At 41.8% G+C, this 23,213-nt stretch overlaps 1 protein-coding gene and 1 long non-coding RNA gene across 6 annotated transcripts in view; one reads left to right on the top strand and one right to left on the bottom strand.

The window, feature by feature from the left end:
• Positions 1–20,985, bottom strand: part of Zdhhc9 (zDHHC palmitoyltransferase 9) — a 34,576-nt gene extending 13,591 nt beyond the window's left edge. Inside the window, exons 1-4 of one of the 5 annotated variants that reach the window (XM_075957062.1) lie at positions 20,764–20,985; positions 18,825–19,113; positions 7,440–7,600; positions 3,747–3,905 (exon numbers count right to left, since the gene is read on the bottom strand). In XM_075957062.1, coding sequence (XP_075813177.1) covers positions 3,747–3,905; positions 7,440–7,600; positions 18,825–18,991 — 487 coding nt within the window. In that variant the 5' untranslated portion in view covers positions 18,992–19,113; positions 20,764–20,985. Of the gene's footprint in view, positions 1–3,746; positions 3,906–7,439; positions 7,601–18,824; positions 19,114–19,176; positions 19,194–20,324; positions 20,393–20,763 lie in introns of those variants that run through there. The other 4 variants (XM_075957064.1, XM_075957063.1, XM_075957061.1 and 1 more) reach the window with 4 other exon arrangements.
• Positions 19,908–20,362, top strand: LOC142840579 (uncharacterized). The gene is made up of 3 exons (XR_012908939.1): positions 19,908–19,969; positions 20,083–20,243; positions 20,348–20,362. It is a non-coding gene; the product is annotated as an uncharacterized LOC142840579 (long non-coding RNA).
• Positions 20,986–23,213: the final 2,228 nt, after the last annotated feature.

The following is a 23,213-nucleotide window of genomic DNA, read 5'->3' as shown; positions in this document are numbered from 1 at the left end:
GAGAGAGTTGAATAGAAATTACTGAGGCAAATATGAGCAAAGTGTAATGATACATGTGGATGAAAATGGCATAATGAAACCTATTATTTTGTACAATAACTAAAAACTAAACAAAGACAGGAGATATAACCTGTGATAAAGCACTTGCCTAGCATGTGTGAGGACCTGGTTCAACCCCCAGTGCCACAAAACCCAGAAATTAAAAATCTTTTATATTATATCATGTCTTGTTTTACAAACAAAGGAATTAGAAGGAAATACAGCAAAAATAGAGTGTAAATTTAAAATTGAGTTTTATTTATATTTTTATGTCATCCATATTTTTTAACACAGCACAGTATTTTAATTGACTTTTTAACAAAGGGGTTGGTGGCTGGAGAGAAGACTCAGTGGCTAAAAGCACCTTCTGCTCTCCCAAAGAACCTGAGTTAAATTCCCAGCACCTAAAATAACATCTCATAACTATCTGTAACTCCAGTTCTAGGGGCTCCAACACCCTCTTCTGGTCTATGAATACCAGGCACACAAGTGAAGCACAGAAGTACACACAGGCAAAAGTTAAGATAAGTTAGTATAAAATAAAAGCTAAGATAAAATAAAAATAAATGAAATGGGGGTTGAGGGATAGCTCTGTTGTAGTGTTTTCTGTGCAAGCATGGGGACCTGAGTTAGGCAACCCCCAGACTCATATAAAAAGTATAAGACATGGTGGCACATACTTATAATCCCATCACTAGAGAGGCAGAGACAAGGATATCCCTGGGGCTCACTGGGCAACCAGGATAGCCTAATTTGGTAAGTCATAGATCCCATAGAGAGACCCTGTCTCTAAAAAAAGGGAGGAATGACACCCAAAGCTCTCTTCTGGCTTACATATGCATGGGCAACCACACACACATGAACACACACACAAACACCTCTAAAGGGGGGGGTGTAGTATTTGAAGAACAGTGAACTATGTACTAATCAAAAATAAGAATGTAAGAGTAGTATATCTCCTTGCTAAATGGTTACAATATATGTTTTTTCAGAAAGAAGAAATGTATAAAGAAAACTGTCATGTTCAAGCAGTTAACATCATGCCTAGAATTATAGTCTCATTTTAAGCAAACTTGCCATATAAAAACGTTGAGAAAAATGCAAATTTATACAGATCTATGTTTTAACATATTTTTAGTGCCGCTTTCAACTTGGTTCTAGAAGCTGTCCCACCCATCGCCACAGTGGCAGGAGTCAATGCAGACACTCAGAACTTATCAAAATGCTGAGAATAAGTGACTGTTGAATTCAGTCATAAATGAGACATTTATATTGACCCTATTAAGGCTCAGAGAACTTCATGGAAGAGGGAGAGGAAGGAGTACAAGAGCCGGGGGATTTGGAATGCTGATTTCTGAATGAGCATGACAGGATCCATTGTACTCATGAACAGCTTCTATGGTTACCTGCACAAAATCAAGCCAGCTAATTCCAGCACAGATGAAGGGGGGGGGGGCTCATGAGGTTCCACCTTTAGCTGAGAATCCATCAGCAACTGATGACTGCTGGGAATGGAGGGTTGTTTTTTTCTTTAGGGGTGTGGTTGTCAGATAATAAATGACCCCATATCCATGCACATGCAAGCAGCACTAATTGGACTCAATGGGTTATAAAGAATAAAATGGGGGCTGGATAGATGGCTCAGTGGTTAAGAACACTGACTAGCCGCTCTTCCTGAGGACCCAGGTTCAATTCCCAGCACCTATATGACAGCTCACAACTGTCTGTAACTCCAATTCCAGAGAATCAGACACCTTTACACCAATGCACATCAAATAAAGTGTTAAAAAAAATAAAATGAAGAGGGCATGAAGTTGGGAGAGGCATGTGTTGGGGGTTCTGGAGAAGGTCAAGAAACATTGTATGCATTATGAAATTGTCAAGAAAAATTAAAATACAATTTTCAGAAACATCCAGTTTTAACATTTATCTCTGATTAGTAGGGGTTTTTACATTAATTAGATAATTAAACTTTCTGTTTTATGAACTATATCTTTCTCACAAAGCATCAGTGCTTTTCAAGAATCAACTTATAAGCTGGTGTAGAGGCATATGCCTTTAATTTTAACACCTGGGAGAAACAGATGTGCAGATCCCTGTGCGTTCTGGGGTAGCCTGATCTACATAGAAAGTTTCAGGTCAGCCAGAGCTACACAGAGAAACCCTGTCTCAAAAAGTCAATCGTACAATTCTTCTATTTTTTTTTTTACTTGGGTATAGGTTTGCCTACATACATGTCTGCATGCCTAGTACCCACAGAAGCCAGAAAAGGGTGTCAAACCCCCCGGAACTGAAGTTACACATGCCATCATGTGGGTGCTGGGAATTGAACTCAAGTCCTCTGGAAAAGCAGCCACGGCTATTAACCACTGAACCATCTCCAACCCCTTGTATGAGTTCTTTTTTTTTCTTTTTTTTGCTGAAACAGGGCTTCTCTATATAGCCCTGGCTGTCCTGGAACTCTCTTTGTAGACCAGGTTTGGCTCGAACTCACAGATATCCACCTGTCTCTGCCTCCTGAGTGCTAGGATTAAAGGCATGCACCATCATACCTGACTGTATGAGTTCTTTATATTTAAGAATATTAATAAAGAGAGGGATGGGTCGGAGAGATTAAGAAATTAAGGGATAGGCTGAATGGGCTCAGAGGTTAAGAGCACTGGCTGCTCTTCCAGAGGTCCCGAGTTCCATTCCTAGTAACCATATGATGGCTCACAACCATCTAGTTAGATCTGGTACCCTCTTCAAGCAAGCAAGGATATATGCAAGCAGAACACTATATACATAACAAATAAATCTTTTTAAAAATAGAGGGAATTCTTCATGAAACCTTCATATCACACTTTAAATATTGTTTGTATTCCATTTAAAATTAGTTTTGATTTATAGAATCTAACCCACATTTCAATTTGGACCATATAAAGGAATATATATCTCCCCAAACTTTGCCTGAACACCTGGCTTGTAGGAAGAAAGCAAGGTTCACAGACATGGTACAGCACATACAGAATGTTCAAATTTCATCAGTGACAACAGCAGCGTAACCTATATACCTATCAATGAACACCTTTATTATCTGTGTATGATCTTCCGCAGAGTTCAGTACAAAGTAGGAAGTATATCTAAGACTCATATACATAGACCTTGTATCCTGCACATCTATACACATATAGTAAGAGCAAAGACATAAGAAAATCATGCCAATTACACAAACTTACCCAAAGGAACTTCACTGTCACCATCTATAAAATGGGGATGATACTGATTTCTAGGGGTTGCTATGAACACTAAATGAGAGAAAGGGCAAACACTCAACCCAGGGGCAAGCACTCAGCCCAGTGTTTAGTACATAGTGGGACCGCAAAGACCACTTATGCTGTAGGCCTTCCTCAAAACTGCCCTCTAGTGTACAACGATATTCTCCCCCTTTGTAAAGTGGGCCACACCTGACAAGGAACGAATAGAAAAATTGAGATTTCCCAAACAGGTATTGTTTCCCATTGATCAGAGAGATTTTTTTAGACCAGATCTCCATAAGTATGCTGAGTTGCTGTTGTGTAGGAGCTTCTTTCTTATCTAAATCTACCTTGTTTCTCATCTGAATCTGCCTTCTCATTCCCATAGAATTTTCCCAAGAACTATTGGCCACTCACTGTGAGACCCCTTGTTCAGCTGAGCCTATCCCTCATCCCTTTGGTTTTACTCACCCACACAGTTGTCACAGATGCTACAATGGGAGGCCCGGGGAGGCCGGAAGATCTTGCATGTATAACAGTATTTCAGTTTCACAATCTGGTTGTTTATCTGGAAATTTTTAATACGAGGAGGTGGTCGCTGGCCCTGTGGCACCGCACCATTAGTGGCTTCTGTAAGTCAGTAAAAAGAAATTTAATTCACTGCTCTCCTTTGTTTGAGTCCAAAGTCTCAGCACCTCTCCAAAAGTTACAGAAGCCATGAAAGGCAAACGCTCCTCTTTCCCATACAAGTGCTACTAGACTAGAATTTCAACATCACACAGCATCCCCCACATGTCTACTAAATGTCATACAATTTTTACATGTGATGTACATGTAAGAAGGTGTTTTTTCAAGGGTATTGTGTTTGTGGGGCAAGTTAATTACAAATAAAAAAACATAAAAAAAGAAAAATGGCAAGAATATGAAATAAAGCATCTAACTTGACTAAAATCAGAGAAATGAACTTAAAATATAGTCTGGCATGTTGGACACATGCCTTTAATCCCAGCACTCAGGAGGCAGAGACAAGTAGATCATCATGAGTCCAAAGTCAACTTGGTCTATATAACAAGTTCCAGGCCAGCCAGGGCTACACAGTGAGACCCTATGTCAAAAAAAAAAAACTACCAAAACACAAAAGTACTATTTCTGCCTATTATAATTAACAAGTATTAAAAAGACAATAAATGCTCAGTGTACCCTGAAAAGGTCAAATTTATTTCTTACCAGTGATCAACATACTAGCAGCTACCATAACTTTAAATGCATGGGCTCTGTAACCTCGTAATTCTACTAGCAAAATTCAAAGAGAACTACAAAGCATGGTTATGCAAGAGTATTTTAATAATGTCCTTTTTAATAGTGAAAACTGCCAGCATGGCAGCACATGTCTGCTATCAAAGCACTTAGGAGGTATAAGCAGTAGGATCAGGAATTTGAGGAAAGACTTGGTGGTTACACAGGACATTAGAGACCAGCCTGGGCTACATGAGATCCTGTCTCAAAAAACAACGTCTAGAGGTGAAGAACATGTTCAAAGTACATTATATACTACTATGAAAGTGTCCTTGCAAAACCTAGTACCATATAGAATTCATATATGCCAATTAAAATAATATTTCAAGGGCCTGGAGAGATGGCTCCTCAGTTAAGAACATTTGCTGTTTTTTGCAGAGGGCTAAGATTTAGTTCCCAGCACCAAAATGGCAGCTCAAACCTGCTTAAAACTCCAGTTCCAGGGATCTGATGAGGATCCTCGTCTCTATGGGCACTGCATGTACATGGTGCACTTACATACATGCAGGCAAAACATCCATACACATAAAATATAAATAAACATATCTTTAAAAAATTCTTTCAGAAACAAATAGGAGTAGGGGCTAGTAAGACAGCTCAGCAGGCTAATACATTTGCGGCCAAGCCTAAGGACCTGAGTTTGGTTCCCAGCGAAGGACAGAACTCACTCCTGAAAGTTATCTTCTAACCTACACACCTGCATGTACCATGATGCATGCAGTTCCCACCCCCAAGATAAACAAATAAATGGAATAAAAATAATAAAAAAATAGGTTAAAATAAATTGTTTTTAAAAGGAGGTACACTGGGACTGAAGAGATGGAGAGAGTGGTTAAGAGCACACTGACTGTTCTTCCAGAGAAACTGGGTTCATTTCCCAGCACCCACATGGCAGCTCACAACTGTCTGTAACTCTAAGATTTGACACCCTCACACAGACATACATGCAGGCAAAACACAACTGCAAATAAAAATAAATAAATTTTTAAAAAGAGGGGTAAACCAAAAGTTACTTCCTTGTATTAAAACAAGGAAGTTTTAAAATATGAATTAAATATTGTACTTAATATGAATTAAATATATATTAAATAATAAAGTTTTTTAAAATATGAATTAAAAATTAATTCATATTAAAGAGGAAAAGGAAACAAAAATACACTGAAAATATTTCTATAGTAGGTTGTTTTAAATGTCTGTTATTTCCCTTAACTAAACTCTTAAGGAGCCCTTTATTACTAGGACAAAGGGTATAAACACTTAACGCCACTTTGCTTATTACCAAACTGCCTCCCAGGCAGACTGTATGAATTTGCATGCCTATCCATCCCCAGCATATGAGAGTGCTGGGCTCGCTGCACCTTTGCCACAAAGTATAATTCTAAAAACAGAGTATTTTTCAATCCACTTTGATTCTAAAAATATTTGCCATATGGAACATTTTCCCTTTTGTAGAGTGGGGTAGGTGCTGTGAAATCAAACAATAACAGTGTGCTACACGTCCTAAGAAGATGAGGCTAGCTATTCATAAGATGATGATGTAAGTGCCAGCATGCCCCTTTAATATTTATTTACATATGCTTTACAGTAGGGTGTGTGGGCCACAGAGTTCATGGCAGAATCCAGGAGAGACATTGGGGTAGAACAAGATAAAGATAAAGGGGGACTTACGAGTACTGTCTTTTCTCTAGCTGAATTAATCTTACATAGCTACTTCCTCATTCCCATGTGGATTCTGCCTATGTCACCAAACCTTGCCTCTACTTTATGCTTACTATTTTCACCCTCACCTCACCCCATGTAGTTTCAGCTCAGACATGTGCAAACCATTTTCTCTTTAGCTCAACTAAAACTGGCCGAGTTTTTCCAAAAATAAATATACTATAAAAGTAGGGGGAAACAGTTCAAATAAACAAACACAAAAGCATGGCAGCCTTCGGAGCAACATCAAAGAACTAAAGGCTAGCCACAGACCGGAACTCTACTAACACGGATATTCAGCATTCTAAGTTCCCAGTCACAGAGCAGGGTATACAACTCAGTAGTAGAGCATGTGCATAGCATGCCCAGGGGACAGGGTTCGATCCCCAGAACCCAGGGGCAAGGAAGTGACAAAACAAGTCCTGGGTCCTTTATCTGTTCTTATCTTGTTTCCGTGTGGACTCAAGCTACTGTCAAAACAAAATTGAGAAACAACCACTGCTACTGAGCTGGTGGGCTCCCGCTTGCTCCTAGTACTCGCATCATTGACTTTTCACAGTGGGAACTCCCAGGATATCCCCTTTCTAGCCATGGGATGTTCTGTTTCAATTCACGAAGCCATCATGGCTCCTGGTGGTATTACATTTCAGTCTCGGAGTTGCAGACTGTAAATTCTGAGCCTGAAATTTCTTTCTTTACTCCTCTGAGTAGTTCCTAGTACCATGGCTGTCCCTTCTCATTTTGCATGACTCCTTGAAGCAGAAATTCTTAGTCTTGGACCCATGAGTGAACTTCAGAAGACCTATGAAATTATATCCCAAGTTGTATGTATATGCAAGGAAGAACATTTTATGGAAAGACAGTTTACAGCTTCCCTCAACAAGCAGATGTCTGATGGGATGGCCTCCTCCAAAAATGGAAAAGACACTCTCTTGGCAACAATTCAGTCAACAAACCCTTTCTTCAACGCAACCCAACATGCGGAAAAAGAAAGCATGTAGCTTTACAGGCTTACTGTAGCCATCTTACTGAATTCATAGGTGGTCATTTAGGATCTCAGACAGGAAAAGCTGGGATAGTAGTCTGAATCTGTGACTATGATGATCCCACTCCCCTATCCAACGGGGCCACCCACTATATAACAACTTGCCAACTGGTTACAAGACTCACCTATTTCCATTTCTATGAAAGCTGCTTCATCTGGTAGTGCTCGAGGAATCACTCCAGGGTCACTGAAACTGGTCCTCAACAATGTGGCCATAGAGAAAAGAAAGAGCATGGCAGCAAACACAGGAATGGCAGGAGACAGCTGAACAGCCAGGTAGCGACACCTGAAGAAAGGAATCAATTTAACATTTAATTTTATATATATATATATATATCCAGTTATTGCAACTGTATCAATCTGGTCTCCACAACAAGAACAGCAGATCTCCAGGGCAAAGACTATGTTATTTACTTCCTCTGGATATTCCAAACACTTAAGATGTGATTCTAAATACAATGTAACCTCAATACATACTTAATAGATTGGGGTCACCTATGGCATATAAAAGCAATCTCAAGGGAACTCCCTTATGCCTAAGATAACCCATACCTCTTATAACTCATGCCTCTTATCAGGACTCTAGGAACATTTTGTCTATCTCAAGAAAGGCTGATGCTTGCTAGGGACAGAGCGGTAAGAGCCTGGATTTGTAAACAACATAGGGTACTTTTGCTCTGGGAATATACAGACCTTTTCTTATCCCTTTATCTGGCATTAGGACTGAGTTTGATGAGGAGGAGAAAAAATAGGATCAATCAGGAAGCAGGCTCATAGTGGCACACAGAGGGTATCTCAGCATGCTTTAAGACCAGTGAAAAGCTTCCAGGCTGCTGATTGACTCTGCAATATCCATTCCTTTTGTCTCCTCAAATAGCTCAGCTAGTAGGTGATGAACGATCATCAGCAATGGAATAAGAAAAGTCCCTAGCGCCACTTTCCAACACAATGTCCATTTCTGTCTTTCCTCATAATGCACCTTTTCCTCTCCATATCCCAAATGAACTCATCTTTCAGGTCCTAGAAACATCACTGTCATCAATGCAACTACAACTTACCATATACCAGGCACTGTGCTAACTACTTTTAAAATACCTTGTTTCATCCAATTCTCACACCAAAGCTACAAGGTAGGACCCTTTATATTTATTGATAGATGAAGAATTTGGGACTTAAAGACGTCTTGTCTCCTCCTAAAGGCCTATGCGAAGCAGCATTTTCCCTTCCCTCCTGCCAGCAGCTTCACTGTGAAAGCCCTACATTATTTACTAGCTCGTTATCAGTATGTTGATTTTACATCCCTCAACTTGACTTCTTAAGAATAAAAAACTGGTCTCATAGGACCTTGGGTTCAAATTCTGGTTCTACCAACTCCCAACTGGGTGAGAGCTACTACCAGTTTCCTCATTTGTAAAATGGGGATAGTAGTAGTATTTCATGGGGTCACTGTGTAGACCCAATGCACTATTATGAAAAGTTCAAGAAGTGTACTTGATGTATATAAACCCTGAATAAATGACCTCTATTAGCATTAGCATCCGACTGTATATTTGATAGATCTTCATTCAAGTAAAGGAACAAAGACGCTATCAATAAATACTTGTTGATCTGACCTGACTTTCAAACCGAATGAATGAGAGTATGTGATGAGCATTATCACTGACCTATTTTTAGCCATCTCCTCCTGAGGCACATTTCTCCTTGAAAATAGAGATCCTCACTGGAAGCAGACTATAAGTAGATGAGCAAGGAGCAGAAGAATAGCAGAGAAAGTACACTGAGGAAAAAGCTTACTTCATCAGCATGGAGAGTAAGCAAGCCACAGTCTATTCAGGGCAAATGTTTTAACTCCAGGCTGTATGTTTGCTCTAGTTGCAGAACAACTCCCATGGGATGTTCCCCTGCCTCCCCTCCACAATACAAGTACACCGGGTGGGGGTGTGAACACACTGTTAAATTAGGCTAAGTAGTATTTATAATGAAAGTGAGCATATGTACTGAACCTGCAAAATGATTTCAGTGGCCTTTTGTTCTTTTTAAAACATAATTTGTGGTCTTAGCTTTCCTTTTAACAATTTACTTCCTTCTTTGAAAAGTCAAAAGGGCATTGGGGGAACATGTCAAGAACCTAGCAAATGGGTTCAGGGCAACTAAGGGCCATGACTATTACTAGTTTGTAAATTAATTTCTTTTCCATTCCTCCCTTTGCAGGAACACATAATCAAAAAGTAAATTCAAAAACAAAAGTCACCCCCACTTGCCAGAGACCCAAATGACACAGAGGAATCATGAAGCCATGTTTCATGAGCAAGCCAACCACAACCACTACACTAACAGAAAACAACTATCTTCCAAGTCGTTGATCATCTATAAGATCACTCTTCAAAACAAAGAAGCAATGTCTCCAGGAATAACTGCCCTGAGTATAGTCTCCAGTCAACACGGAAGAGGGAAATCGCATGGGGACCCACCCATAAACAAAGAGCTACAGGCAACTGAGGAATGCTAAGAGCAGGAGAAAAAATCTCCCACCCCAGGGAAGAGCCCTCTAATTGGTTATGTCATACTAAACAGACAGAGCAGGGAAAAATGAGGTTGCTTCTTTTTTAAGATTTATTTATTTGTATTTCATGTGTATGTGTGTTTTGTATGCATGTAGGTATACACACTATGTGCATGCTTGGTGTGCCCTTAGAGGTCAAAAGAGGGTGTTGGATCTCTGGAACCAGAGTTATAGATGGTTATGAGCCACCATATAGATGCTGGGAACCATCCCAGGTCTTCTTCAAGAGCAGCAAGCAATTTTAATCACTGAGCTGTCTCACCAACCCTATTTCTTTTTATTTAAGAAAAAAGACATGGAGCTAGTAAAACAACCACCAAATTAAAAAAATCAAATCAATGCTGGCCCCTGCAAAGAAGGACCAATGCTTAACTAAGCCCAATTTCAACTCCTGCTGTAGACTAGACAAAAGACAACTTCGATTTGAATTCTACTACTCCATCAAGGATAAAGGTCTCTGTAGTCTCCATACAGACTATCTTCTGCACCTGCTAAAACAATCCATTCTGTATGTCAACAAGCACACAACAAGCTCATTGTATTATTCTCTTCCAGAGATGAGGCTACTGGCAGTCAGTTGTCCCTAGTAAGTGGGCGTGGTTAGAAAGGGAAATGGGGGACCAGCAGGCCTTTCTACTCCAAGTAAGAGAATATGTCAAAACTAAGACTATTGTGAACTACAACCTATGTTATCTCACTTCTAAATAAACATGTTTAAGTAAAAACAGCATCCTAAGTAAGGAATGGTGGCATATGCCTGTAGTCCCAGTTACTCAAGAGGCTGAACCAGGAGGACTGTTTGAGTTCATGATTTCAAGACCACCTTGGCAATACAGAGAAACATGTGTGCTTTTTTAAAAAAACAAAACAAAACTCCCTCAATGTGAAGAGGTTGGTCAGAGGTCACATAATTTCAGAAAGGAAGAATAGATTTAAGAGACCCACCACACATAATAGTGACTATAGTTAGTAACAATAATAAAAATGGTTGAAAATAGATTTTACTATCTCTACACAAAAAATATGTCTATGAAATACTATATATGTTAAGGAGATTCATTTTAACCATCCTACAACATACACATGCATCAAAATATGTTGTTCACTATAAACAGAGTTTGTACTTGCCACTTTACAAACATTTTAACCTTATTTTAGTTCCATGGCTGCAGTAAGCTGGCACTCTCTTTGACAGGAATAAGCTCCATGAAAATTTAGTAGTAATTCCCCAAAGTCAAGGTAACCTCACACTTCACTAATTTGTCTTAAAGAAATACTTGATGTGTCATCAATAAACAAAAGCTAATTAAACTCCCTCTATTTTCCATCTCTATCATTTATTGGAATAAAGATATCCACACTCTCATAGAAACAGAAGTCCCTTTTGTCTTCCAAGTACCAGGAGGCCTTCCTCCTTCCAGCGGTTAGAAGTTCCCATTCTTACTTTATAAATAAGCCATGTGCCCACTAAGCATTCATTTCTGATACCTGAAAGGGCATTATCATTTTCAAATATCCTCTCCCAGCTCCTTGACTGACCTCCGGTTTCCATAGCTGGGCTAGAATACTGGATTCCCATATGTTCCCATGAGCCACATGCTGGTACTGACCAGCAGTATCCAGCAGTGCCAGGCTAGGCTAGTGCATCATGTCCCATGCCCCACCCCCAGCATGCTAGCTCATCAGAGGAATGATAGTAATGGCACAGACTTCAATTCACTTGAAAAAAATCTCAAAATAGATTCATGAGTGGAGCTGGTAAGAGACCAAATAGATTCTATGTTAGGGCTCTGCCTCACAGACTGCAATCTTGGATTGTTCTATATAACATTCTGTCTCTAAGTCCCTAATAGCTTTCTTCCTACATTTTTAATGCTTTGTTTGTTCTTTTATCAGTACAATCAATAAGCCAACAAGTATTTATTGGTCTAACAACTGAAGAACAAGAAAAATGGGAGCTAATTTTGTTGGGGAAAACATAACTAACATATGAAACAGCTAAAGCATAAGATGAGACCAATAATCAAGTGTTAGAATGGTGATTCAGACTCTCTGGACTGTAAGTGGTCAGGAAAGAGCTCTCTTGGGGAGCTGGTGGCTGTTGAAACTGTTCCAATAGCAGCTGTTAAAGAAGAGCTGTGCTTTTAACAGCAAGCAAGGCCTAAGGATCTGAGCCCAGTGATGCACTTTGATCCACCATGATAGAAATAACACTTCATTTTACTTCCTCCCAGATATAGGTGGATAGTTGTCTCCTTATTTACTACTTACTGGCATACATTAAATGTTTCTGTTTCCACAAAATTCATGTTGAAATCCCAGCCCCTGATTCAATAGTATCTGCAGAGTCCTTGGTAAAAGATTATGTCACCTAAGTCTCCATCTACATGAATGAGATTAATGACTCATATTAACAAGACCTCCTTTGCCTTTCTATGATATGAGAAAATGACAAGAGGACAGCCATGTCCAAGCTATGAAATAGGTCCTCACCAGACCCCAATTCTGCCAGTACTTTCACCTAAAGCCCTCTAGCCTCTAGAATTGGAAGACAGATTTCCATCGTTGAGAAAGCATAGTCTATAATAGTTTGTAATGGCAGCCTAAACAGACTAGCAAGAACTACCTCTAGAGCAAAATAATCATGTAGAATTAGCACCCAGAACACATTTTCAAGGTTATCATAGCTACACTCAGAGTACTGAAAGGGAGGACATCCTCTTCAACACTAAAAACTTAATTGAAAATTAACCTCCAGACATTTTGCTACATAAAGGTCAGAGGAAAATGCATAACCCTCATTTGCTTCAGTAGAAATGGAGAACATTAATCAAATGGGCGTTTTCTATTCTGTGGTGGTAAAAATTCTTTTTGAGGAGATACATAATCTGTACCTGTAGATACAAAATCTACTCAGAAATGGCCAAATGTTAGTTGTAATGACAATTTTTAAACTTCAATCATAGTATACCCCTGCTTAAGAGCTTGGTACTGCTGCCAACTGTGTGTGTGTGTGTGTGTGTGTGTGTGTGTGTGTGTGTGTGTGTGTGTGTGTGTGTATAGTCCCAAAGTCCACAGACCAGTATTCCAAGGCTTTCCATTAACTAGCCTTATCTAATCATCGTCTCAAGGCTCCTGCCTTCTCATTGCTCCATCTCAGAACCATCCCACTAATTATACTGAATTACCTAGCTTCCTGATTTGGCAAGAGACACAAGGTGCCTCCTTTGTTCATTCTTAAACAATACTAGCTCTGACATCTCTGAGGAAGAACACTTCTGAGGTCTCTTCTCTCCTTGAGTGAGCATCTTAACTCATGTCAGATTGCCAGGAACATTTTAGTTCTTTGTGCTCACCTTTTCCAATATAGAGAATTGCAGACTTAATTAAGATTCATTCTAAAATGGCACGGTGGCTCAAGCCCCACTATCCTAGCACTCAGGAGACTGGGACAAGATGGATCACAGATGAAAGGTCAGTGTGGGCTACCTAGAAAGATTCAGGCCAGGCTGGGCTAAGTAGAGCCTTTCTAAAACAAACAAACATACAAACAAATGACTCGCTCTCATTCTTGGCTCTGGTTTCATATAATTGGGAAGCTGAAGTAGGAGGCTCACATGGGTTCAAAGTCATTTGAACATAAAGAAATTTCCATCTCAAGAAAAGAAAGACTATAATCCTCTTGGGGGGTAGGAGTGCAGCTAAATAGAACACTTGTGAGGCCTTGGGTAGTATAGAAAAAACAATATTCATCTAGGTGAAATTTTAAAAAATATTTTCAAAACAGATTGACAGTAAGTAATGCCATTATCACAAAAGATGGTGAAGAGAATAAGCCATACAAAGGAATCCTGGATGACAGAACCACTGGGAATTATTAAAGGAAATAAAATAGTTTGGGAGACTCATCTTCAAGGAACATGCATTATCAGAGCTACACCTAGGGATGTAGCTCGGTTGCTATCCTGCCTGATGTTCCATCCTCAGCACCACATAAAACCAGATATGGTGGCACCTGCCTGCAATCTTAGCACTCAAGAGAGAGAAAGGAGGATCAAGAGTTCAAAGTCATCCTCAGCTATGTAGTACATTTGAAGCTAACCAAGGCTGCATGAGACCTCATCTCAAAAAAGGAAAAAGTTAAGTTTAGCTAAGAACTGTAGTAGACTGATATCAAAGAGGTCAATGGCCATTATAGTGTTCCAAAACTTCCATTTGGTTGCTCAAGTACAAAACAGCTCTAACCCACGTAAAGTACAAGACTGACCTTCCCAGAGCAACTCGCAGAGGAACACTCTCTCGATCAGAAGTCATGATAGTTACCTTTACCTCATCTCAGTCTCGGTGAAGAATGCTCTTCAGGATAGACAGTAGATTTCTACCATGTCAAGCTGGGACTTTGGTTTCTGTGATGCTGTATTTCCTTAAACCTGGTTAACTGTTGCCAGATCTGCTTTTTCTACTGAGTCATGAGTACCCACAGAGTGTCTAGGTAAGGAGCACACTTTCTCCCAGCAATTTTCATACTGGAATCCAGACCAAGGAGTGGAAACAGAGACAGTAATCCTTTATGAACTCACAAAACATCTTACATTTTAAGTGCTCACTTAGTGATAGGCCACTATGCTCCTGCAAGGATGCCGTGCCAAAATGTTGTCAGTTTTCTACAAAATACTCCTTGGTTTCCTAGGAGCATGAGCTTAGGAGATTTAGCATTTGGCATCATACTTTAATAATTTGAATGTCTTCAGAATTGCATAGCCAAAAGAAAAGCAGTCAACAGAGCTTGAATTAGCTTACTTCTGTGGGCCTGATTTCCTGAACCACAAAAAGGATTGGAGAGAGTCTCTAGAGCTCTTTATAACTCTACCATGCTATGATTCTGAGTCAAGACTGGAATTTTAAAAGCTTCCAGAAATTCTCCTGGCAACATTTACTGACCACCTACTCCAGTGTAAATCACCACAGGGGTTACAGGCACAGGAGATAACACCTGAGCCTGAAAGAGCTTGAAGCTCTGCAGACACAGGAAGAGTGCAAGCATAATAGAAAGAGAAAAACAGCCAGGCTGGGTGTGGCAGCACAGACCTCTAATCCCAGCACTCCTAGAAGCAGGAGGATCAGGAACTCAAGGTCCTCCTTAGCCAAAGGGGAAATTCAAGGCTGTCTTGAGCTACCTGAGATCCCATCACACACAGAAAATCAAAGAAAAAACTCAGAAATGTAAGACATGTCACATTATTGTACAATGAGCAAATGTACAGTTAAAGGAACTTGAAAGAGGAGGGAGGAAAATCTGGGTGTGCTAGGAGAACTGAGATTAATTACTAAGCAATAATATAAATCTCTTTTCTAGTTTATCTGATTCAGTGACTTCTCTTCTAATATGCACACCGATGGTACCCATGGGGACCAGCCTGACAAAAAAAAAAGGTCTGACAGCACCTTTATTCAATTTCTTCCACATCCAGCACACAGAGAGCATCAGCACCAATCACAGCAGCAAGGCACTACTATGTAGGGGTCAAGAGTCATACAGTCTTTCTTGCCACATAAAAAGTCTGGAGACTTTGACCCCACTAGAAAACCAGTCAGACAGTTAAAAGAGAACGTTTATAAAGTTCATTTCAGAGGACAGTGTGTTTGATCCTTTTCCCAGGTCTACACTTCATCAGGAAGTTGATTTAAACCACCTAATCACCAAAGCTTTTCAGTAGCTGGACAGCTCGCAGGTTATCAATGTCACTCTGCTGTAATGTTCTGGTGGAAGCTGGACAGGGTTTGAGCAGAAGGGCTTCAATATTGTTCCTTGTGCTGAAAGCTAAAACTGGCATCCACAAGCACATTTCCTAAATACCTCGCCCCCGAATTAATCAGAACATCCTTTGTCTTTATGCATTTTTACAATTTTCACTCCACTTTTAAATGTATATATGCTTCCCACAAATACAACTACCGATTGGTAATCTATACGCCCCCGTATGCACCCTCACATCCTTTCAGACTCAGTCATGCAGAATTCCAACAGATCTACCACTTCACACAGAATTTCCAATCTGTGACAGCAACCTTAAGGGATGGCCACCTCACTTCTTCAGAAATACTTCTCACAATTTGGTGCTAACTGCTCTCAGGTTGCTTTAGGTATCCAACATGTAACCTGTTCACTGAAAACTACACATCTCTCTTTTGAACACTCAAGATTTGGAAAAGCAAAATCTCAAAGTGCAAGGCTGGCACTAGTACCAACAAGGCACATTTTTTCATGAAGGGGCACCCACATGACTGACCAGAATGCTCAAACCATCTGGCTGGCCCACAGCTAGGCCAAACACAGTCATAAGTCTGCTCACACCTGTTCCTAAGCACCTGCTGCCAACAGGACCTGGTTGATAAAAAGCACATCCAGATGTGTATCAAGATTTGAACTATCTTCCTGGGTGGCAAAAGTGTGACAGTTAGAGAATAGGGAATCTAGACTCACAGATAATTTAAGAATGACAACAGGAAGCAATCTGTGAATTCAAATATGCTCTCCTATCACTTCTTGGTGTTTTGGTTAAAATCGAGTGTAATGTCAAATGTCATCATCAGCTGCCTAAAATTAGAGACTAGATCTGCTTTCCTTGGGTCTTATCACATTTTAATACTAACATTAGGGCCCCAACTCTGGCTTCCAAACCCTACTACCCTCCACTATTTGCCTGAGAGTAAATTATAGACTAGTCTACCAAAAAAAAAGTCAATTCCTCGTTCTTATGTTGCTGTACCTTGCACAGCCTACCATTAGATAGGTACAAAGTAGCCACCACTTTGATTATCGATGTGCCTGCATATGCCAAACAGACACATGCACATGCATGCACGCACATGCACGCACGTGCACACGCGTGCGCGCACACACACACACACACACACACACATCAGATTCTACCTTATTAAAAGAATTCATCACCTAAAAGCATTCATCACGGGAGTCCTCTTTTCTTCGGTCAGATTTACACTTCCCCATTCCACTAAGCTAACACATTTACTTCCTTCTCTCCTCCCTCCCCCCAGTCTTTACTTTTGAAATATTTATTTACTCTTTCAAACAGACAGCTGAAACTCGGGACAGTTTTACAAAACTTCGTGTCTACAGAAAAACCCCAAGAAATAACTTTTAAATGGGAGTTGTCTTAGAAGAAAACTTATCAAGCTTCTGTTGAACAGTAATTTAGCTAATTAGAAGCTTCATCCCATGGGCAGTTTTCTTCAGAGGCCTTCAGGGGCCTAAGTGGAACAGATCCAAGGCACAGTCTCTTTAAGCCTTCCAGGTACAAAAACAGGCCCAAAAGCCACAGTTCTAAATTCCATGTTTCTCTGACCAAACCACAGGTTTCCTGAACCCAGAACTACCAAGTCACTCAGAGCCTGAAAATAAGTTTCATCTCTGTCGTGAAAGATTCCAATCATAAACATCTAAGTGCAGAGGTGGGGGGGGGACCAAAAGAAGAGAGAGGGAGCAGGATTCGACGTTGTACTTCCATCAAGAAGACAAGCAGGAACGAAGCAAGAAAAATGTAGAAAGAAGAGTGAGCTGAAGGAAAACAAACTGTTTTGTGCTATGTATAACCCTCCTGGATGCACATGCTCACTTGTAACCCACATAAGCACATGGTGATGTATACACACACACACACACACACACACACACACACACACACACACACTGAGTTGTAAAACTCAGAATGGAAAGCAGGTAACAAGCCTTCAGCAGCCTGTCTAACTTCATGGAAAACCTCCATCAAGTCAGTGGCAATAACAACAAAAGGACTTTTAACTAAGAGTTCATTTGATCTTATTTTACCAGCCCTGTTATAGAACATCATAACACTCTTCCCACTGCTGTTACTTAAGCCAGATGCAATCATCAAAAGTCTAGCAAAGTTGCCCCCCAGTCACTCTGAGATGCACAGTGAAAGCCTCTAGCCCTTAGAGAAAGACAAAAGTGAGTCTCAATGATCTGGAGCTCATTTAATGACTTACTCAGTTTGGCCAAGGAGCCCCCTTGGCACCTTCCAGCCACACCCCAGCATGGGAACTCTTATTTCCAGGTCACCCATGAACACAAGCCACGGCAGGCTCATAGTAGGTGTGGCCTCGGTAGACACGTGTACACCTCTTGTTTCCTCAAGGTCCTCCTTAACACAGTAATCCCAAAACAATTAACACTGCTCCCATCCCTAGTGGAGACTCATTCTCAGCATACCCAGTTGTCATGCCACAGTGCATGAGACTCCCAACTGGCCACCTCCCTGAAGCAGTGACCTATACACAGAACGAACAGCGTCTCTGGCACTGGGTGTCACATCACAGAAAAAAATAATTCCAAGGCTAACAGTAGGCCGACATAGAATATTTATTTTTTTTAATACTGAGTGATTTGGGGGGGGGGAGAACAACCACGCTTCAAAAGCACCTATATGGCATTCCCACAGCTTCTTTGTGGTACAGCTGATGCTGGAACCAATCTTCAGTTCAGTTTTTCAATTTAACAGCTAAGTAAGAAGTAGGCCTTATAGAAATAGGATCCAAAATAGCAGATTAAGTGGATATTGTTGGGAGGTGTTATAACAATGGGGGCTACTCCCAGACCTGGGAGGGGTAGAGAAGAAATAATTTGTTACTAAGTTACTGTCAATGAAAGAAGGTAAATAATTAAGACAAACCCCTTGTTTGTCAGGGGTTATCCCCACCAGTGCTATGAAGTTGACATTAAAGTCCCTGGTCTTTTTAGGGAGTATGTATTCTACTATAACCACAAAGCAGTGAATTCAATAGACACAGCCTATAGACACTGTTCACGAGAAGAGTGAAATCATGCAAGAGCCACCCAGGAAAGACAATTTCATTCCTTGGACCCAGATTAACCATCATCGGACAACCGTAGTAAATGAAAACTCACTCGAAGGCAAAGAAGAGTGTACATGTCCCCAGGATGAGGAAGAGGGTCAAGTAGAAGATGCCCTTTTGCCGGGCCATCATGACGCGGCCATCACAGCAGAAGGTGTTCCTGCCTGGGAGTTTCTCCCATTTCCGTGTCACCTTCTTTCTTACCACCATCACAGACATGACTGGAGATCCTGGTCCAAACGGGCTTTGTGACTACAGGAGAGCAGAAACAGAGGCTGAGCCCAGCTTTGAAATCACGGCGTCTACTATTGTTGCCACTGGGTCAAACATTATCAAGAGCCCTAAAATAAGAAAAGGGGGGAAGGTGAGACAAGAATAACAAAATGCAACTGAACCCTCATTACCATAGACAGAAAGATGAGCACTGCCTGAAGGAGTGGAAACGGGGAGGTCTGAAGTTTTTATTTCTAATCTGTGTTTGTTCTCTAAAGAGGAAAACAAACACAACAGTTCTCCAAAAGGGGAGGAGACTAGTATATTTAAATAATAAATCCCGTTTCCAAAGTAATACTGATGATTTGGTTAATCCTGAGACTTGGAAGGAAGCAGGAATTCTTTGTGTCCATCCTAATTACTATATTTTACAAAGAAGTAAACTGAGGACCAATGAGATGAAATAACATATTCAGGGTCACGCAGCAACAAAACTGAGACAAGAAAAGCATGCGCACTGACTTCCAGTCCTGGTACTTTCCACTACACCCCTATATTATTTAGTCTTCATTAAGACACCTATAATAACAGTAGTAGGTTTTTGTTATTCTTGTTGCAGTCTGTCCCTAAGTAGCCCTTCCCATCCCTCCTCCAGTCCTTCACCTTCTTTCTTCCGTTAGTCATTCAAAATATCCATTCCAGGAGGGAACAAGTAATCCTGTGGCTGGGGTAAGATGTTCTGAGCATTCTGTACAGAACACACACACTGTATTTACCCGAACCAGATTTCCCCTAATCAAACCTTTTGCAACTTCCCGAGTCCGAAAATGAAACAGTCTTGCTGGTCTAGCCCCACGTTTGTGGGACTCTTGATAAACCACATCACCCTGTAGATAAAGGGCTTTCTTTACCAGGAGAGATTCCGGGATGATTGGTAACTGGCGATGGGGTGAGGGGTGCCTGAGGGCGGTGGCAGTGGCTAAGGTAAGTCCCTTGGGGGCTTTTTGGGACATTTCACCAATACCAGCTCAATTCAGCATCCTGGATTTCCAGGCCTAGCCTTCCCACTCACTGTCACCCCCTTCTCTTCCTCTCAGGTGTGGGGCTGTGTCCTCTATTTACTGGCACCACATGCCCCATGCTGGCAAGAATGAGTCGGAAGCCTGCAGCCTGATGAGCAAGAAACAACCAGCCAGAGATCATTCTGGAGCTAGAAGAGGGCAAAGGTCCAAAAGAGGACTAAAAGCTGAGCTGCGAGGTTTGGAAAGGTGGAAGGCGCTGGGAAAGGGGAGGGGGCCCCCAGAGGTGCAAAGATCACTTCCTTTGTGTAAAAACTAACCTGGAAAACAATCTCTTCCTCAGAAACTGACCCAGCAGGAGAACACAGACTAGGAAAGGGAGCCCAACCTGGGAGGAGGAGGAAAATGAAAATCCATCGGGAAGCAGCGACCGGCTTCAGCAGCCCGAGTGCAAGAAGCCAGGGCAGTGCAGCAGCGGGCTCGGCCTCTCAGGAGGCCCGCCCTGCCTCCTCCGCCACGCAGCCGACCACCGCCCCAGGCTGACTGGGACGCGCGCCACATCCACACGCACACGCGTCCACAAGCTCGTACACACTCACACACGCCCCGCCACGTGTAGTCACCCCGGGCCAGGGGCTTGGCAGCTGGCGAGCTGAGCAGGGCGGTGCCAACGTCCCCGGGTGCCAGCGGAGCTGAAGTGGGATGCAGCCCTCCAGACAGCCGAGCCCCGGAGACCCCCCCACCCCCACCCCTGCTTACCTGAATGAGAAAGACCGAACTCGGCCGGCAACTGAGGACAGAAAGTGCCCTGTCCCTGGGGATCGCGTCAGCCGCCAAAGGTGCTAGCGACTTCTCCCTGACAGGGAGGGTGCCTCCTCCTGACAGGGGGCCCCAATGGTCGGGGCCCTAAACCAGCTGTGGCAACCGCCCACCGCTGGCGGAATGGAACGCTCCTCACGTCACCAGGTCGCTCCAGGAGTTGCTCGTCTTCCATTGGCTGAACGGTCACAGGGCCGCCAGCCCGCCCCTGCCGAGTCCTGCCATTGGCTACTTGGAACGCCACTCCGGAGCGGCTCCGCCCACCCCCCCACCCATCTCCTTGCTACAAGCCCACCTGCCAAGCCACAGCCAGCCTGTCTCTGGGGCCTGAGCGCCAGGATGTGGAGTGTTCCCTTCTATTAATATAGTTACGCAAAAGCGGAGGCGAAAGGTAGTGTGGACCGGGCAGGGGAGGAGCCAAAAGCAGGCTCCCCACAAACACACGACGAGATGCTGAAGCAACACGAGCTCACAGATCCGGGCGCTCACCCTGAATTAGGTGTGCCCTGGGCCTCTCCAGTACTGTTTGCCTTAAAATCAACCAAGGTCTGTTAATGGGCATCTCCGTGTTAAGTTCTCTGCTTCCCAAGCCAGGGACTCCGATGCAATCTCGAAAGCTTTCAGAAGAAAACAGAAAGAAAAAAAAAGGTGATAAAAGAAATAACCGTCTCTGAAAACGTCCTGTGATATTGAAAATAAGTAATTGACATTCAGGGAGCTGGAGAAACTCCACTGAGACAACATAAATACTTCCAGGTAGATAATGAGGTAAAGATTGCCAGAAGGTAACTAATTTCTATTAGAACCTGAGGTCTTGTTGGGTGTGGTGAGGCAGAAATAAGTCAGTTTCTGTAGGTATGAGGCCAGCCTGGTCTCTACATGATAAGTTCCAGGCCAGACAGGGCTATATAGTAAGATCCTGTTTCAAAGAAACAAAACAAAAGAACTAGGGATATTATGATAATTAAGGGAGGGGCATCCAAGGCACAATTTTCATACATCCAGCAGATTGGCTCTGTCCTTCTGATGCCTCCTCTGCAGTTACGCCTTGGCTCTCAGTTGTGGTGAGGAACATCATTTAGAGATGGAAGACGACAGGAGTGAGGAAAAGAGCTGAGAAACACAGCGTTATATTATAGGGTGGATGTTACAAGGCACCAGGCCTGTTTCCACGAGCATGCTTGCTTCTTGCCTTCCAAATAATACCAAGGATAATTTAAAGTGGTCTGTTCTTGCCTGCCACACTATGTTACCAGCCCAGGTTTTCCAGAGCTTGACCAAAGTTTCCCTAGGGTCACAGTAGTCGGAATTAGTACAGAGGTGACTGCCAATGCTCTCCTAAAGCAGTTTTGTGATAGATTTAATGAAGGACTACATCTATGATTCAAGAATTAGTCTTCCTTTATAGTATTTTGGTCCCACATGATATAAAATAAAAACCTTTATAATGATAATTATTCTTGAGACGTTCATGACATCTTTCAGTCAAAAATTTTAGAGGATTTCAAAAGCATGACCCAACTGTATTACAAGAGAGATGTGTTATAATTAATTTGTTTGCTGAAAGTATGTCTTTGTAAACCTCCTATTGTTCCTGAGCATTCAAGCTAACTGTAATCATTGGTGTATTCCTTATGAAGTATGTGATCAGCATTATTGCCTCCAATTCCTGGAGGGTACTGATATTATTACACACTTGGCTTGAAAGGAACAGGAACTTCTCTTGGCCCTGTCAACTCTCTGAATTCCCAAGCGTGTGCAAACGAGATGATCTTAGGAATTGCATGCTCAGCCTAGCTGTCATTCTTGTGAGTGCGCAGCCATCAGGATGAAGTGACCAAAGCAAAACATGCTTTGGTCATCACTCAGGTGCAGGTGAGGCCTAGGAAGTTCTGGAATGAACAGAACGTGGCAACACATTCCTGAGCTCTGCCCCTCCCTGATCTGGGTCACATTCCCTCTGGGATTAAATGGTTTTGTAAGTCAGGCTTGTTTTATTGCTTTAATTTCTTATTAGTCTTGCTCACTGAAAGAAAATTAAGGAAATTTTATATGACTAAATATTTCTTTCTACACAATTACTTTTTTTTGTTTTTTTCAGGACAGGGTTTCTCTGTGTAGTTTTGCAGCCTGCCCTGGAACTCGCTCTGTACACCAGGCTGGCCTCGAACTCATAAAGCTCTGCTTGCCTTTGCTTCCCAAATGCTGGGATTAAAGGCCAATGCCACCACCGCCCGGCCTCTTAAAGTTTTAATAAAAAGTATAAACTGACGCTGGGTTTTCCTTTCCTTTTCTCTTTCTTTTCTTCCCTTTGCTGTTTTTGACAAACTTCCCTACTTTATGCACCCAAATCAGTGCTGCCTCTTTTAAAAGGAAGTTGCAATTATCCA

The sequence above is a fragment of the Microtus pennsylvanicus genome, chromosome X (genome assembly GCF_037038515.1).
Source record: "Microtus pennsylvanicus isolate mMicPen1 chromosome X, mMicPen1.hap1, whole genome shotgun sequence".
Taxonomy (NCBI): Eukaryota; Metazoa; Chordata; class Mammalia; order Rodentia; family Cricetidae; genus Microtus; species Microtus pennsylvanicus.
The sequence above is the reverse complement of the archived record's forward strand: the minus strand, read 5'-3'. Positions and strand labels throughout refer to the sequence as shown.